The 14,177-nt window shown below is 53.9% G+C and overlaps 1 protein-coding gene across 5 annotated transcripts in view; it reads left to right on the plus strand.

Moving 5' to 3' along the window:
- Positions 1–14,177, plus strand: part of LDB3 (LIM domain binding 3) — a 72,725-nt gene that overhangs the window by 22,156 nt on the left and 36,392 nt on the right. For 3 of the 5 annotated variants that reach the window (XM_075561004.1, XM_075561006.1, XM_075561002.1), the window contains one exon: positions 7,147–7,870. The exons of the other annotated variants lie outside the window; for them this stretch is intronic. In XM_075561004.1, the coding sequence (XP_075417119.1) occupies positions 7,147–7,243 (97 nt within the window). In that variant the 3' untranslated portion in view covers positions 7,244–7,870. Of the gene's footprint in view, positions 1–7,146; positions 7,871–14,177 lie in introns of those variants that run through there. 5 annotated transcript variants of the gene reach the window in all.

Below are 14,177 nucleotides of genomic sequence, written 5' to 3' on the forward strand. Positions count from 1 at the left end.
CCCGAAGGTGTCCACTCCAGCAGATGCTGGCTTGGGGCAGCCATTTGGGGTCACGGAGGTGGATCTCTATCCCCAGGCTTTAAGCCGCAGGAGTGGGGACTCTGGGCTCCCCCTGCCTAGTCCTTGGCTTCGTACCTGGGCAGGGGACAGAGCTGCTTTGGCCTCTGCTGGGCTGTTGAGAATGAGGGCTCCCATCCCTAGGAGGGCACCAGGCTGACCACCTGTGAGTATGAGCGCTGGGCACCGGGCACATGGGGGCTGCATGTGGCATGGGGCCTGACCTCTGGGCTCACATGTGCAGCAGCATCAAGTGCTTACAGCCAAGCAACTGTGGCAAGGAAGGGCAAGCCGTGGGAGCCAGGCGGGCTCCTGGCAGGGGCAGATCTGAGTCGCACCTACTACCCCACCGCCTGTGGCTTGTCAGGGACTCGTGGCCTGACCGTGGGCAGGCACACTGCCTTAGAACCCACTGGAATCTGCTAGGGCCTTCCATGGCTAGAGGGGTGTGCTCGGTGTGACTGTGTGTTTCTGGCAGTGGTAAGCCTTCTGTGTGTTCTCCTGGGAAGAGTTTGCCTTGGGCCAAGGCATCCTATGGCTGCTTCTATGCATCCAGAATGGTCATGTCTCAGAGGCTGTCTTAGTCGCCGTCCCCCCTGAATCCTCCCCCCAGCCATGCTTTCCGTACTTGTTACCCACAGAGCGATGGCCCCCGGACTGCGTGGAGGGTTGGCCTCTGGAGGTCAACTTGGATCTGATGTGGTTTCTATTCTTGAACTGACGGGTTTGCTCCCACTGATGGGCGGAGGTGCACAACCCTAAAGTATGGGACTTCAGGCCTGTGAGCAATGGGGTGACGTTGCCCTTTGACACCACAATGCGCCTGGCGTCTGAAAGGGGGCCGTATGTCACTCAGCACAGAACCGTGACCACGGTGCCTACACACTGTCCCTTGTGCCCCTTTGGCCCCTCCGTGTGTGTCTCATCCTCAGCTTTGAACTACCCACCTAGATGTGACGGCGTTCAGGGGGGACCTGGTGGAGGGAGGGCTTTACATCACACTCCCCTCCCTACCGCCCCACCAAAGCAAATAACACCCCTTCCGTCCAGAGGCCATCTGGCAGCCTTCCTCCTCCCTTCCCTTCCCCCCAGACACGGAAGTCTGCCTCTCTGACCTCGGCTTCACCCTCTGCAGAGCTTCTGGGTCCTTTCAAGGTCTTCTAGCCCTTTGGCTGGGCCCTAGTGGATGGACGCCCTGTTTGGCAGGGCGGCTGTAAATCGGGGGAGGGGGCTGGTGAAGGCGGGTCCAGGGAACTGTGGTTGCGGTGGCTGGTTGCTGTTGTGCAGATACAAGAAGGCCTTGGAAAGTTCCCGGGGACGCCGAGATCTCTCTCTCTGCACTCCGTTAAGGGCCCCCACCCCCAGTGAGCACATTTACCAAGTCATCATTTTTCACGTGTCTGCTTGTGGTGACATCTTGTGGTGCAGTCCTGGGGGACAGTCATGGCCCAATAGCCTATCAAGTGGTTGCTTCCTAAACCAACACTCCGGTGGGCCCTGCCCTCAGGACCCTGTAGCCTCTCATGGAAACTGGGTCTCTGTACTTTCGCCGTGGTCTAGACATTTCGTGGATGTGAGGTCATTCAGTGAGATCTTTTTCTTTGGCGGCTGACTTCTTTTACCCCGAATCAATCACATTTTCAAGGTGTGTGTTCGTGTGTGTGTGTGTGTGTGTGTGTGTCTCGCATGGACTGAGACTTCGCTTCTCCTCCTGGCTGAGCAATATCCCCTGGCGTGTCTGTGCCACCTTGTGTCCACACGTCCGTTCTTCTGCTGACGGACACGTGGGTTGCTTTGAACGTTTGGGCTGTGGCGGGTGGTGCAGAAGCGACCGTCGCTCTACCCGTGTCCCTGTGACGCTGCTCTCCAGTGGGCACTCGCTGGGTCACGAGGTAGCTCTGTTAAACTTCTTGAGAAATCTCCAGATTGGTTCCAGAAATGGTACCTTTCTGCAGCTAGAGATAAGAAGTCCAGTTTCCCCACATTCTCATCACCATTTGTGGCTTTCTGTCTTTAAAAACAAACAAACAAACAAACCCGAGCCGTCCTCCAAGTTACAGTGCACATCTCTCTTTTCTAATTCCCCTCGATTTTTTTTTTGTTTTGACTGCAAATAATATTCTCTCCCCAACACGTGAGTAAGGAGGCTTGTAAAGGGGCTCTCCAGCACCTCCTTGGTCTCCCTGCCCTTCAATTCAGAAGCTTCTCTGGGCGTGTATTGAGCCTGGTCCTGTCGCTGTGGGACGGGGCGGGCATCCCTCCCCTCCAGGAAGCTGTGGCTGCACCAGCTTGAGGACCAGTGTCGTCCCTGATGGCTCAGACTCCAGCTACCAGAGGGTCTCAGATGGAGACACCTAGAAGACGCTTCCCCAGGGGCCTAAGCCCACCAGCCCCTCCCCCTGGCTCTCTCGCCCTGCGATCCGGCTGCTCTAGCACCCAGCAAACCTCTGCCTCAGACTGGAGGGCGCTCCATCCCTTCCTCCTCTCCCTCTTCCTGACTCGCACGTTGACAGAAGAGTTGTCCATATGACTGAAAAACTCCAGAAAACCAAATCCACAACCGTTGAGTCACTTTGGCTTCGCAGCAATCCGGCGTGACAGAGTAGAAGTGCCGGTGTGGATTTCTAAGATGGAAAACTCTTTACAGAAGTAGAAAACCTCATCTTTCTCTAGCAGAGCTGCTGGTGGTTTCAAACTGCTGCCCTTGTAGCCACTGTGCTGCCTTCCCCGTGGCCAGAGGTAGAGGGTGGGTGTTTTCATTTCATGACTCCAAAGGGGGCTCTCTCCTGCCTGCTGACACTGTACGCCGTCAGGCACTTTATGGGCTTGTGACCAGAAGTTGGGGGCACTCTGCAGGCCTCTCTTCCCCTCCTTCCCAGCTCTATCTCCAAAGCCCACCCAGGCTCATAGTTCTGGGGCAGCCTGAAGCAACCCCCCCCCTCTGCTCTAGATCCAGAAGCTCTGACACCCCTTGGGTGTCTGGTAGCAACTAGCTCCCCGAAGAGACTCCAGATCCCAGCCGCCACAAGTCCATGGCTGACTCTAGTCGCCAGGGAGTCCGTCTTTAAAGAGGAGGTCAGGCGGGGCCCTGAATAGCGCAGGCACCAGAGGAAACCCCGGGACCTCAAGAAATTGTGTGGCCAGCTGCCTTGAACACTCACCTCTTGTCTGCTCCGGGAGCAGTGAGGACAGCGTGGCTAAAACCCTCCACGGCGCTGGGGGAGAACAGCGTCCTCGTCTAGAAGATTGACCGTGTTGCAAACCCTATGGAGAGGTCCTGCTCTGTCCTGTCGGGTCACCATGGGGTGGGATCGACTCAATGGCAATGAGCTTGGTTTTGTTTGGTTGATTTGCTTCCACGTGAAGAGCCCTGGTGGGGTAGGGTTTAGGTGTTGGGCCGATAACCACAAGGTGGACAGTTTGAAACCACCAGCTGTTCCCCGGGAGAAAGACTGGGCTTTCTACTTCTGTAAGAGTGACGTCTGTGAAACTCACAGGAGCAGTGTTACCCTGTCTTATAGGGTCGCTGTCAGTCAGCCTCGACTGCATGGCAGTCTTCCACAGGAGAGACTCCTGGAGCCTGCTTTAGCATATGCAGATGAGGGGGTGGATCCCTGAACTAGCCTAGGGCAAATAGTGCCTCCAGCCCAAGGCTGAGTGCAGAGCCCCTGAGAAGTGCCCCAGCCAGCTCCCACTGCAAACAGGCTTTCAGGACAAAATGGCTGGGAAGGGCCAGGGACATGCGGCAATTGCAATGGTGAACCAGTCTGGCTCTGGGGAAGGACGTGAAACCCATTGCTGGAACACAGCCATTCTGAAGGACCCCAGGACGTAAGCCAGACACAGAGTTTACAAATGACTCTGGGTTCACCTGCTGCCCACCTGGGCAGAGACCTCTGCATGTCTATTCACAGCATCTCCCCCTCCCTTAGGATTACAGCTACAGGTAGCACCCCCTATAGGACAAACATTCCACTGCAAAGGTGGAAGGGGTTCTTTGTTCTGCCTCCTCCCCATCCCACCTCACCCCACGAGTCACCAGAATCTTCCCCTTCCTCCTTCCTCCCTCCCGCGGGCCTCTCAATGTCCTCGGCTTCCTCGGTGCACAGCCTCTTCCAGCTCCAGCCTCCAAGCTGGCACAGCCAACAGTCACTGTACTTGGGCCAAGCACCAGCCCCTCCCTTGAACAGCCCCAGGAGAAGGCAGTGGGCAGCAAGCTATGACAAAGGCGCCTTCCATTTGGTGGAGTTTCCTTGCGGGTGCTCTGCTACCTAGCTTCTGTGGAGTTGGCCCTGATTCACATGCCCCGTGTACGCTGCAGGACAGGAAGCCTGTCCACCACCCCCTTTACATCCGCTCGTGTGCTTGAGACCCTGGCTAGAGCCCCTGTGTTTCCTGAGTGCCTTCCAACCTAAGGGACTTAGGGATCCTCCATTGGGCAGTGGTCGGGGAGTAGCTCGCAAGGCCCTAGTTTCTTGTCTGACTCCCTCTGAATGTTCCTCTGCAGCCTGTCCACCATGGGTGACCCTGCTGGGATCTGAAATACTGGTGGCGTCGCTTCCATTATTAGCTACACACGGCCCATCACGGTACAACCAACTGAGAGCTGGGCAGTGGTCTGCGACATTAGCAAGTTGAAAATCCCCCTGAAGCACCGGGACCCTCAGGGCACCCTGACCACTGAGCAGCCTCTCGAGGCCAATTCGTATCTCTCCCTCCTTCTCTCTGTCCCCTCCCTCTCTGCCCCCATTTCTTTGTGTTCATTGTTCTGTTCCTTTCTTGGGTTCACTGTGAATTTCTAAACCATCCTGAATCCCTGTGCCTGTCCCTGACCTGGTCAGGGAGCACCGATGACAGGCTCGGACTTGGCTGCATACCTCGGTGGCCACAGTGATTGGCACGAAAACTGACCCTGTCTGAGTCCCACCCTCTGCGTCCTGAGTGGTCTTTTGGGGTGGTCATGGTCCCCTCTACTGGTGACGTGCCTAACCATGGGGCCTCTCTTCAGGCCATCTTGATGCCATTCCGATGCCTCCAGAGTGGCAGGTCTTGGCATGGGAAGAAGACCCCAGCCTTTGGATCATATCTCGGCCACTGACTTGCGCATGGCTTCTGCTGACTGTGGGGCTGGGCGCCTCCTAGGACAAGGGAATGTTGGACTGAAAGAATGATCGCAACTCACTGCCATTGATTCGATTCCGACTCTTAGTGACACCATAGCACAGAATAGGATGCCTTTGGGGATTTCTGAGACCTAAAACCTTTATGGGAGTTCAGAGCCTCGTTTTTCTCCCAGGGAGGGAGCAGCTGACCTTGTGATGTGCAGCTCAGAAGGGCATTTGCCCCGCCCAGCAGCAGGGCTCTGGGAGATGGTGAAGTAGAGGAGGGTTTTTCAAATATGCTAGTGGTGGGCCTCTTTCATCAATTCAAATCTTATACAGGGAAGCCATATGTTGAACGGAGAGTGTAGAACCAGTGTGTGTACTGTGAGGCCACACAGATGTGGGAGGGGACACATATTACCTCCTGATGGCCAGTGACAGTTACCATGACAGTTGAAATGTACTCCCAGCACTGCCCAGTACTCTGATCTCAAAAGGCCTAAAGCTAGTGTAAGAAGCCCAGGTGAGGGAGTAGTTACAGGCTCGGCGGCTAACCGAAAAGGTCAGCAGTTTGGACCCACCAGGTGCTGCCTGGGGAAAAGATGTGGCTGGCTGCTTCTCTCCAGATTCACGGCCTTGGAAACCTATGGGGCAGTTCCGTCTGTCCTAGAAGGTCACTGTGAGTGGGAGCCAACTAGACAGCAATGGGTTAAAGCTGGTATTTCCAGCTTCTCGTCTTCTGGCAATGCATCTTTGCAGTTAAGCTTTTTCTTATGCAATTGTATATTCAGATGCAATGGTCGGAAATAATCCAGAGAGATCCCTTGTGTCCTTAGCCCACTTTACTCCAATGGGAACTGCTTGCAAACCCAGAGTCCTAGTCCACTGTCGCCACTGGGACATGGACACTGATACATCCAGGTCACAGAACACGTCCCTCGACACAAGAGCCCTTCACATGGTCACCCGATTACATCCACACCCACCTCCCTCCCTGCCCCACCCCCTGATCCGTTCTCCATTCCTACAGTTGTTGTCATTGTGCAGAAGATACTTAAATGGAGTCACACAGTAATTGACCTGGGAGGGCTGGCTTTTTGCACTCAGCATAAGATCCTGCAGATTCACCCACGTGTTAGTGTATCCATGATCCATTCGTTCCTGGCTCCGACTGAGTCACGTCCCTTGGCATGGATAGAGCACTCCACATTTTAACCGTATCTTCTGTCCTGCACAGACTAAACAAAATATGGGCGTGGTTAGATGGGACCCATGCACCACCTCTTTGGAAGCTGGCAGTGTCCCTCCTCCAAAGGCTAGAGGCCCCTGGCTCTGACCTCCATCCACTGGCCTTCCCTAGGGCACACTCTCTTCTCTTGCCTGCATTTCTGGCTGCTCCTTGCTCGCTTTGTCCTGTGCCCCCAGGTTGAGTCCCAGAGGCACTTGTGGCAGGCAGTGTGGCAGGCAGGTCCCTCTGTGTGTGGGGCTCCGGCTCTCAGAGGACGTGTGTGCATGTGTGTGCTGACCGGTGCTCAGGCGGGGCGGCTGGGGGCTGTCAGTGACTCTGGGACAGTGAAGGCCCACCAGAGGCTGGGAAATCCCAGGGAGGCAGCAGGGCTGTTGACCAGAGCTCAGCACAGGGACAGATGTTCATCCTTCTCGGTGCCCAGGCAGATGACAGAGACCACGTCAGGCCTCCCTGCCCATGTAAATGCATCCTGAGAGTCCATGGCCAAAGCAGCCCTGCCCAGCTCCAACCACACAGGCCAAGGAGAACCAGAGGCCGACCTTTGCCCAGCAAGCCCCATCACTCCAAGGCTGCAGTCCCAGGATCCTGGTCCTTATGACCTGGTCCGGCCCCAACTCAGGCAAGACAGCCCCCATGCCTCTACCCACCTGTCGGTAGGACAGGGGCAGACACCTCCCCTAACCCCTTTCTTTCTTCTCTGTCTGTCTCTCTCTGTCTCTCTCTCTCTCTGTGCCACAGGGAAAGGTTTGAAACGGAACGTAACAGCCCACGTTTTGCCAAATTGCGCAACTGGCACCACGGCCTCTCAGCTCAAAGCCTTAACGTTAAAAGTTAAAGGGCCGACCAGGATCCCTCCCACCCCCGACCCCTCCACCCCTCAGGTGCCCCTCTCCCTCCAGCCTCCACCCAGACTTGGCATGTGAGCCCCCCGGTGACGCTTGAGAATGTGTCGTTGTGCTGGAGGACACAGTTGATAGTCACTGCAGCGGCCTGCGCTCTGCCCGCCTGAGCAGCCGGCCCAGCCTCCATGGCCCGTAGGCTCCCGAGTCCCACCGCCTCACCCACCCGCCCCAGCCCGAGCCTCCCCGCAACTGCACCAAACCTTAGCTGATGGATCAGAAAGGACAGGACAGGGTTGGTGACAACGTGGCAGGGCCCCGGGCAGCTGAACATGCCATGCTCCACTTCCTGTCTCGCCTGGCTCTGGGAGAAGCAGCCTGGGCTACTGCCATCCTGGACTGAGTCCCGTAGATCAGGGTCCTGGAGAGAGATCAGCCCACTGCTCCGTCTGGGGTTTGGGGCAGCCAGAAAGGGCTCTTTGCAGAGGAAGTGGATGCCCCCCGGGTAGCTGGGGCAGAGTCTCTTGTTGGGGCCTATGCCCTACAGGCTGTGGTGAGACTGGCATGTGCTTTCTCCTCTCTGTAACGAGTGCGCTTGGCTCCACGGCTTTCTCTCCTGTACATATATCAGCATGCTTGTTCTGAAATAAAAAGGATTTGAAATGAACCAAACCGTGCCCCATCATGCTGTGCCTGTGTGTCTACCATCCAAGAGGGACCGTGGGGGGGGGGGGCACCACATGAGATAGGGAGGGCACTGTGGCCATGGGACTGGGGATTCACCAGGGTTTTGCTCATGTGGCTCTCCTGTCCCTTAGGCCCCATGCCAGGGCTGCAGAGCCCAGGGACAGAGGATGGCCAGGTCAGACTGCTGGGTAGCTGAGCCTCTCACTGCAAGCAGCAACTGGCAGGCCAACTCTACATTCCTCCCCCCACCAGGCAGCATGCTCAAGCCCCTTGCCCAGAAAGACCGCTCATGTATGTTTGGCGCTGGGTCTAGGAGGCCGCGGGAGGGGCACGGGACTGCCAAGTCGCTCACAGCAGCAGCGTGTCCCAAGGGCTTTGGTGAGCTTCTGAGCAGCCCTGGTAGTGTAGTGGGTTTGCCTTGGGTTGCTGACCACAAAGTCACCCGTTCAAAATGACTCGTCGTTCCTCAGGAGAGAGACAGGGTTTTCTACTCCTACAAAGAGTTATAATCAGGAAACTCCCAGCGGTGGTTCAACCCTGTCCTATGGGGTTGCTAGGAGCCAAACTCGACTCAATGGCAGTGAGTTTTGTTTGGGGTTGTAGGTGTGCTGAGAGCCCATCTCTGCAGAGAGAGGAGGTGGAAGCCAGGCCTGGCAGAACCTTGTTCTGATGGAGGACAGCAAGTCGGGGAAAGGCCTACAACTGGAGTCTGCTCTCAGCTCCATCCGTTCTCCGTCTATCCGTTTGCCATAACCTAGAGTGCATACACAGGATTGTTTGTCCTAACCTTGAGTGTTGACGAAGGATGAGCTAGAGCAGCAGGAAGGAGCCCTAGGGGTCCTGTGGCTTCCACTTCGGGCTGCTAACCACAAGGTCGGCGGTTTGAAACCACCAGCTGCTCCTGGTGGGGAACAGACAGGGCTTCCTACTCCCTTCACCATCTCGGAAACCCACAGAGGCAGTTCGTTCCACCCTGTCTTATAGGGTCTCTGTGATTCGGAACTGACTCAATGGCACTGACTTTTGAGTTGGGGTTGCAGCAGCAGCCGCTGTATCCATCCCTCCTGTGAAGGGTCTTCTTGCTGGTTCCTGACCCTCAACTTAACCAGAAAGGAGGGCCTTCTCCAACAGAGGGCTCCAGCCTGGGGGCGGCGGTGAGGAGGGACCTGGAAACATTTTGTTCAATTCCATGTAAGGTCCCTCTGAGTCACTATGAACCATGGGTGGTTCAGCGGGAGGGAGGGGGGCTTGCTTGTTGCTATGGTTTGGGTTGAGTTTCTAGTCCTGGGGTCAGCAAGCTGTGGCTCTTGAGCCATATGTTGCTCGTTTGGTGCATATATGTGTCCTTGAAGTAAAATTGAAAGCAAAACTAGAGCTATGATCGTTTCATTTTAAGGATATTATTCAAATAATGGTGATTTCATTTGCTTGTAAAAATACATTTATGGGCTCTTCCGGGGACGCAATCAAAATGGTTCGGCGTCCGACCTAGCGGCGTGCGCCGTCCTACAACACAGCCTCTAACACAGCTAGGCTGTCCTGACCCCCTGGGGTTAGAAGTGTTTACCTGTAGACAAAGAAGGTTGGGGTGAAGCGCCCAAATCTGCATGTGGGGTGTGCGCAGGCCGACTTCGGGGTCCGTGCCGTGAGCCCCAAGTTCTCATGAGATTGTCCAAAACCAGAAACACATCCGCAGAGCTTCTGGGGGCCCCTCAGTGCTAACTGTGTCCGACACAGGCTCCAGCGGGCTGTCCTCACTGAGGAGCAGCACGTCATTGTGAACCTGTGGAAGGCACAGCGCAGAGCCAGAAAGCTAAATAAATGGAAACAAAGCTTGTTTGAACAATAAATCAAATGACTTGTTCTGTTTTAAAAGAATACATTTATGGCTCTTTAATAATTGTTAAGTTATTGTGAAGGGCAGGATTGGTTCGTCCATCTCAAACATTTGCTGCCCCCTGGTATAGACTAAGGTGAGGAGGAAAGGCCTGGCAAGCTACTCTGGGAAAATCAGTCCGTAAAAAAATTGCAAGAGTCTCGCGCATGGCCAATGCTGAGAACCACACAGGACTGAGTAACGTCTTGTGCTGCGGTGTATGGAATCCCCGTGACTCAAGGGCTGAGTTGCCAGCAGCTAGCAACAATAGTCATGGCAGCAGGGACTGACAAACGTTTTCACCTGATAGCCAGGCCGGGGGAGGGGGTAGGGGAGGCAGGCTCATCACCATGGCAACAGGCACCACTAACTCACATCCCATCCACGGGCCTGCCACCAGCCTGGTCCTGGGTTCTATGGAATTACAGGCTGAGAACATCATAAAAGGAATGTCACAAAATGAAGGCAGCTGCTGGGTACCATGCCTCACGGACTCCCTTCCCATTCCCTGTGGGTGAACTAGGCTAGAACCTGGATGCCACTCCCACGGCTTGGGAACAAGCTTTCTTTCTTTCTTCCTTTAAATCTATTTTATTGGGGGCTCATACAATTCTTATCACAATCCATACATCCATCTATTGTGTCAAGCACATATGTACATTTGTTGCCATCATCATTCTCAAAACATTTGCCTTCTACTTGAGCTCTTAATATCAGATGCTCATTTCCCCCTCCCTCCCCACTCCTCCCTCCCTCATGAACCCTTCATAATTCATAAATTATTATTTTGTCATGTTACACTGTCCGACATCTTCCCCCACCCTCTTCTCTGCTGTCCATCCCCCAGAGAGGAGGCTATACATAGATTCTTGTAATCGGTTCCCCCTTTCTATCCCACATTCCCTCCACCCTCCAGGCATCACCACTCTCACCACTGATACTGAAGGAGTCATCTGTCCTGGATTCCCTTTGTTTCCAGTTGCTATCTGTACCTCTGTACATCCTCTGGTCTATCCAGATTTGTAAGGTAGAATTGGGATCATGATAGTGGGGGTGAGGAAGCATTTAAGAACTAGAGGAAAGTTTTACGTTTCATTGTTGCTGCCCTGCACACTGACTGGCTCATCTTTTCCCCACAACCCTTCAGTAAGGGGGTGTCCAGTTGCCTGCCGATAGGCTTTGAGTCTCCACTCTGCACTCACCCACATTTACAATGATATGATTTTTTGTTCTTTGATGCTTGATACCTGATCCCTTTGACAACTTGTGGTCACACAGGCTGGTGTGCTTCTTCTATGTGTGCTTGGTTGCTTCTGAGCTAGATGGCCGCCTGTTTATCTTCAAGCCTTTAAGACCCCAGATGCTATATCTTTTGATAGCCGGGCACCATCAGCTTTCTTCACCACATTTGTGTATGCACACGTTTGTCTTCATTGATCGTATCAGGAAGGTGGGAACCCACTGATGTGATTTTTAGTTTAGTTACCACCATCCTTCTTCAAAGAACTGGAAAAACAGATTACCAACTTCATCTGGAGGGGGAAGAAGCCCAGAATTAGCAGAGAACTCCTCAAGAAGGACAAAGTGAGAGGGTTTGCTCTACCTGACTTTAGCATGTACTATACGGTCACAGTAGTTAAAACAGTGTGGTATTGGTATAATGACAGATATTCAGAAAAGGGAGCAAGCTTTCTTTCTTTTTTTTAATCATTGTATTAGGGGCTCATACAACTCTTATCACAATCCATACATACATCAATTGTGTAGAGCACATTTGTACATTCATTGCCCTCATCATTCTCAAAACATTTGCTCTCCACTTAAGCTCCTGGCATCAGCTCCCCATTTTTACCCTCCTTCCCCACTACCCACTCCCTCATGAACCCTTGATAATTTATAAATTATTATTTTGTCATATCTTGCTCTGTCCCATGTCTCTCTTCACCCACTTTTCTGTTGTCTGTTCCCCAGGGAGGAGGTCACATGTAGATCCTTGACATGGGTTCCCCCTTTCCAACCCACCCTTCCTTTGCCCTCCTAGTATCGTCACTCATACCACTGGTCCTGAGGCGATAATTCTCCCTGGATTCCCTGTGTTTCCAGTTTCCATCTGTACCAGTGTACATCCTCTGGTCTAGCCAGACTTGCAAGGTAGGATTCAGATCATGACAGTGAAGGGGTGGTGGGGGGGCGGGCGAGAAAGCATTTAAGAACTAGAGGAAAGTTGTATTTTTCATCATTGCTACTTCGCACCCTGACTGGCTCATCTCCTACCCAAGACCCTTCTGTAAGGGGATGTCCAGTGGCCTACAAATGGGCTTTGGGTCTCCACTCCACACTCCACCCCTCATTCACTATGGTAAGATTTTTTGTTTTGATGATGCCTGATACCTGGTCCCTTTGACACCTTGTGATCGCACAGGCTGGTGTGTTTCTTCCATGTGGGTTTTGTTGCTTCTGAACTACACCTTCTGAGCTTGTTTACCTTCAAACCAAGCTTTTAAAACCCCAGACACTATATCTTTTGATAGCCAGGCACCATCAGCTTTCTTCGCCACATTTGCTTATGCACCCATTTGTCTTCAGCGGTTGTATCAGGGAGATGAGCACACAATGATATGATTTTTTGTTCTTTGATGCCTGACCTGATAACTGCTCCCTTTGGCACCTCGTGATCATACAGGCTGGTGTGGGAACAAGCTATCTTATTGCCTCCAGGGAACTCAGCAATCCACCTGGAAGGGCAGGCCCAGGAGGCTGCTCTATCCTGCTGACCCACCTGAGAGGCTCCCCCAGCCTCCCTTATGGCCCCCTCCCTTCAATCTATCTCCAACAATCTGACCACAGAGCCAGGCCCAGACAAGACCGTGAAGCCCTGTCACCCTGGTGAGGGGATCCGTGAGGAAGAGAAGGTGCTATGCTGGACCACACCCATGCATGTCTGACCTCTTACTGAGAACTTCTAAGGCCCGAGGGTGAGTTGTGGGACAGAGAGAGGTCCCTGTCGGCTGGTGCTCTGAGGCTGGAGGAGGACCCAGAACTGGTGGGACAGGCCAGCTCTCAGCCTGTTGGAGCCTCATTGAACCCCAAAGAGGCTTCTGTTTGATTTCCAGCCGGCCTGCTTTATCCGAGGCCCCTGCATGCAGCACCTTAGTGACCCCAACCCAGGGCTCTGTGTGAAGCTCATTGGTATAACAGAGGCACGTCTTCACTCTGCAGTCTTCACTCTGCAGGTGCTTGTCAAGGTGCTGTGCCTAGTTGCTGGGGGTCAGAAAAGGGTCAGTGTGGATGTGACGGGCTGTGATGCAGGGCTGAAGGAAGACCCCTTAACAGGGTGTAGGGTCCAGAGATGGTGCCTCCAGCTGGAGGGTGTATGCTTGATCTTCCAACTATAAGATGTGTCTGTGGGGACTGTTCTTCAAGAATGGTTAGGATTCTGGTACATGCAGTCAGGGAAGGTTGGACACAGACAGAGGAAGCAACACTGCTGATGAAAACATAGGGTGTCCCAGAAGCCCCAAGTTAACAACCATTTTGAGTGGAATGCAGATGTCACCATTCGAGTGGTCCTGATTGGAGAGGTCAGGACATGGGGATTTGAATTTCTTCTGAGGACAGTGTTGTGAAAGCAGCAATGGTTACAGAGCTGAAGAGCAAGGTGCTATCCCCATTAGAGATTTGAAGCTACCTGTGCAGGAGCACAGGTCCCGCTGGTGGGTAAGCATTAGACAGCTAACCATGGGGTTGGTGGTTCAAACCCACTAGCCACTCCATGGGAGAAAGATGAGGCTATTGGCTCCCATAAAGATTTAGAGCCTCAAAAACCCAAATGGGGTCACTGTGACTCGGAAGCCACTTGATGAGTGCTTGGTGGGTGCTCTGCACAGTCCTGGAGGGTGGCCTTCAGGGAGATGATCATGGTGTCTTGTGGGACAGCAGTCCCACTGCAGAATGACATGGCTCGGGCTGCCGCGGGCAGCAAGGTTTCCAGAATGCAGCCTGTGTGGGCGGCAGCATGAACAACCATTTTAACACCAACTACCTGGCTGTTCTTGTCATCGCCAATCCACGGAGATCTTCATGTTCCTCTGTCTTCACCAACTTGGCAGCCACAGCAGCACCACAGAAGAGTTGTTGCCCCAGTTCTCAGTGCCAGTCACAGTACTGCCACCTCGCCACCAGTTCCAACCCGAGCCCAGTGACCACACAGCCTGAGGCCCAACAGCACTGGTATCATCCCTACGCTCGCTGTACCTGCAGTCGCTGCCACCAGAAACAGGATCGCTGTGTCCCTTTCCCGCCACCACGGCTCACACGGCCGAGTGCAGCCTCCACCTGGATGCCTATGGGCTTGAGAGACGAGATTG

This window comes from Tenrec ecaudatus, chromosome 10 (assembly GCF_050624435.1).
Source record: "Tenrec ecaudatus isolate mTenEca1 chromosome 10, mTenEca1.hap1, whole genome shotgun sequence".
Lineage (NCBI taxonomy): Eukaryota > Metazoa > Chordata > Mammalia > Afrosoricida > Tenrecidae > Tenrec > Tenrec ecaudatus.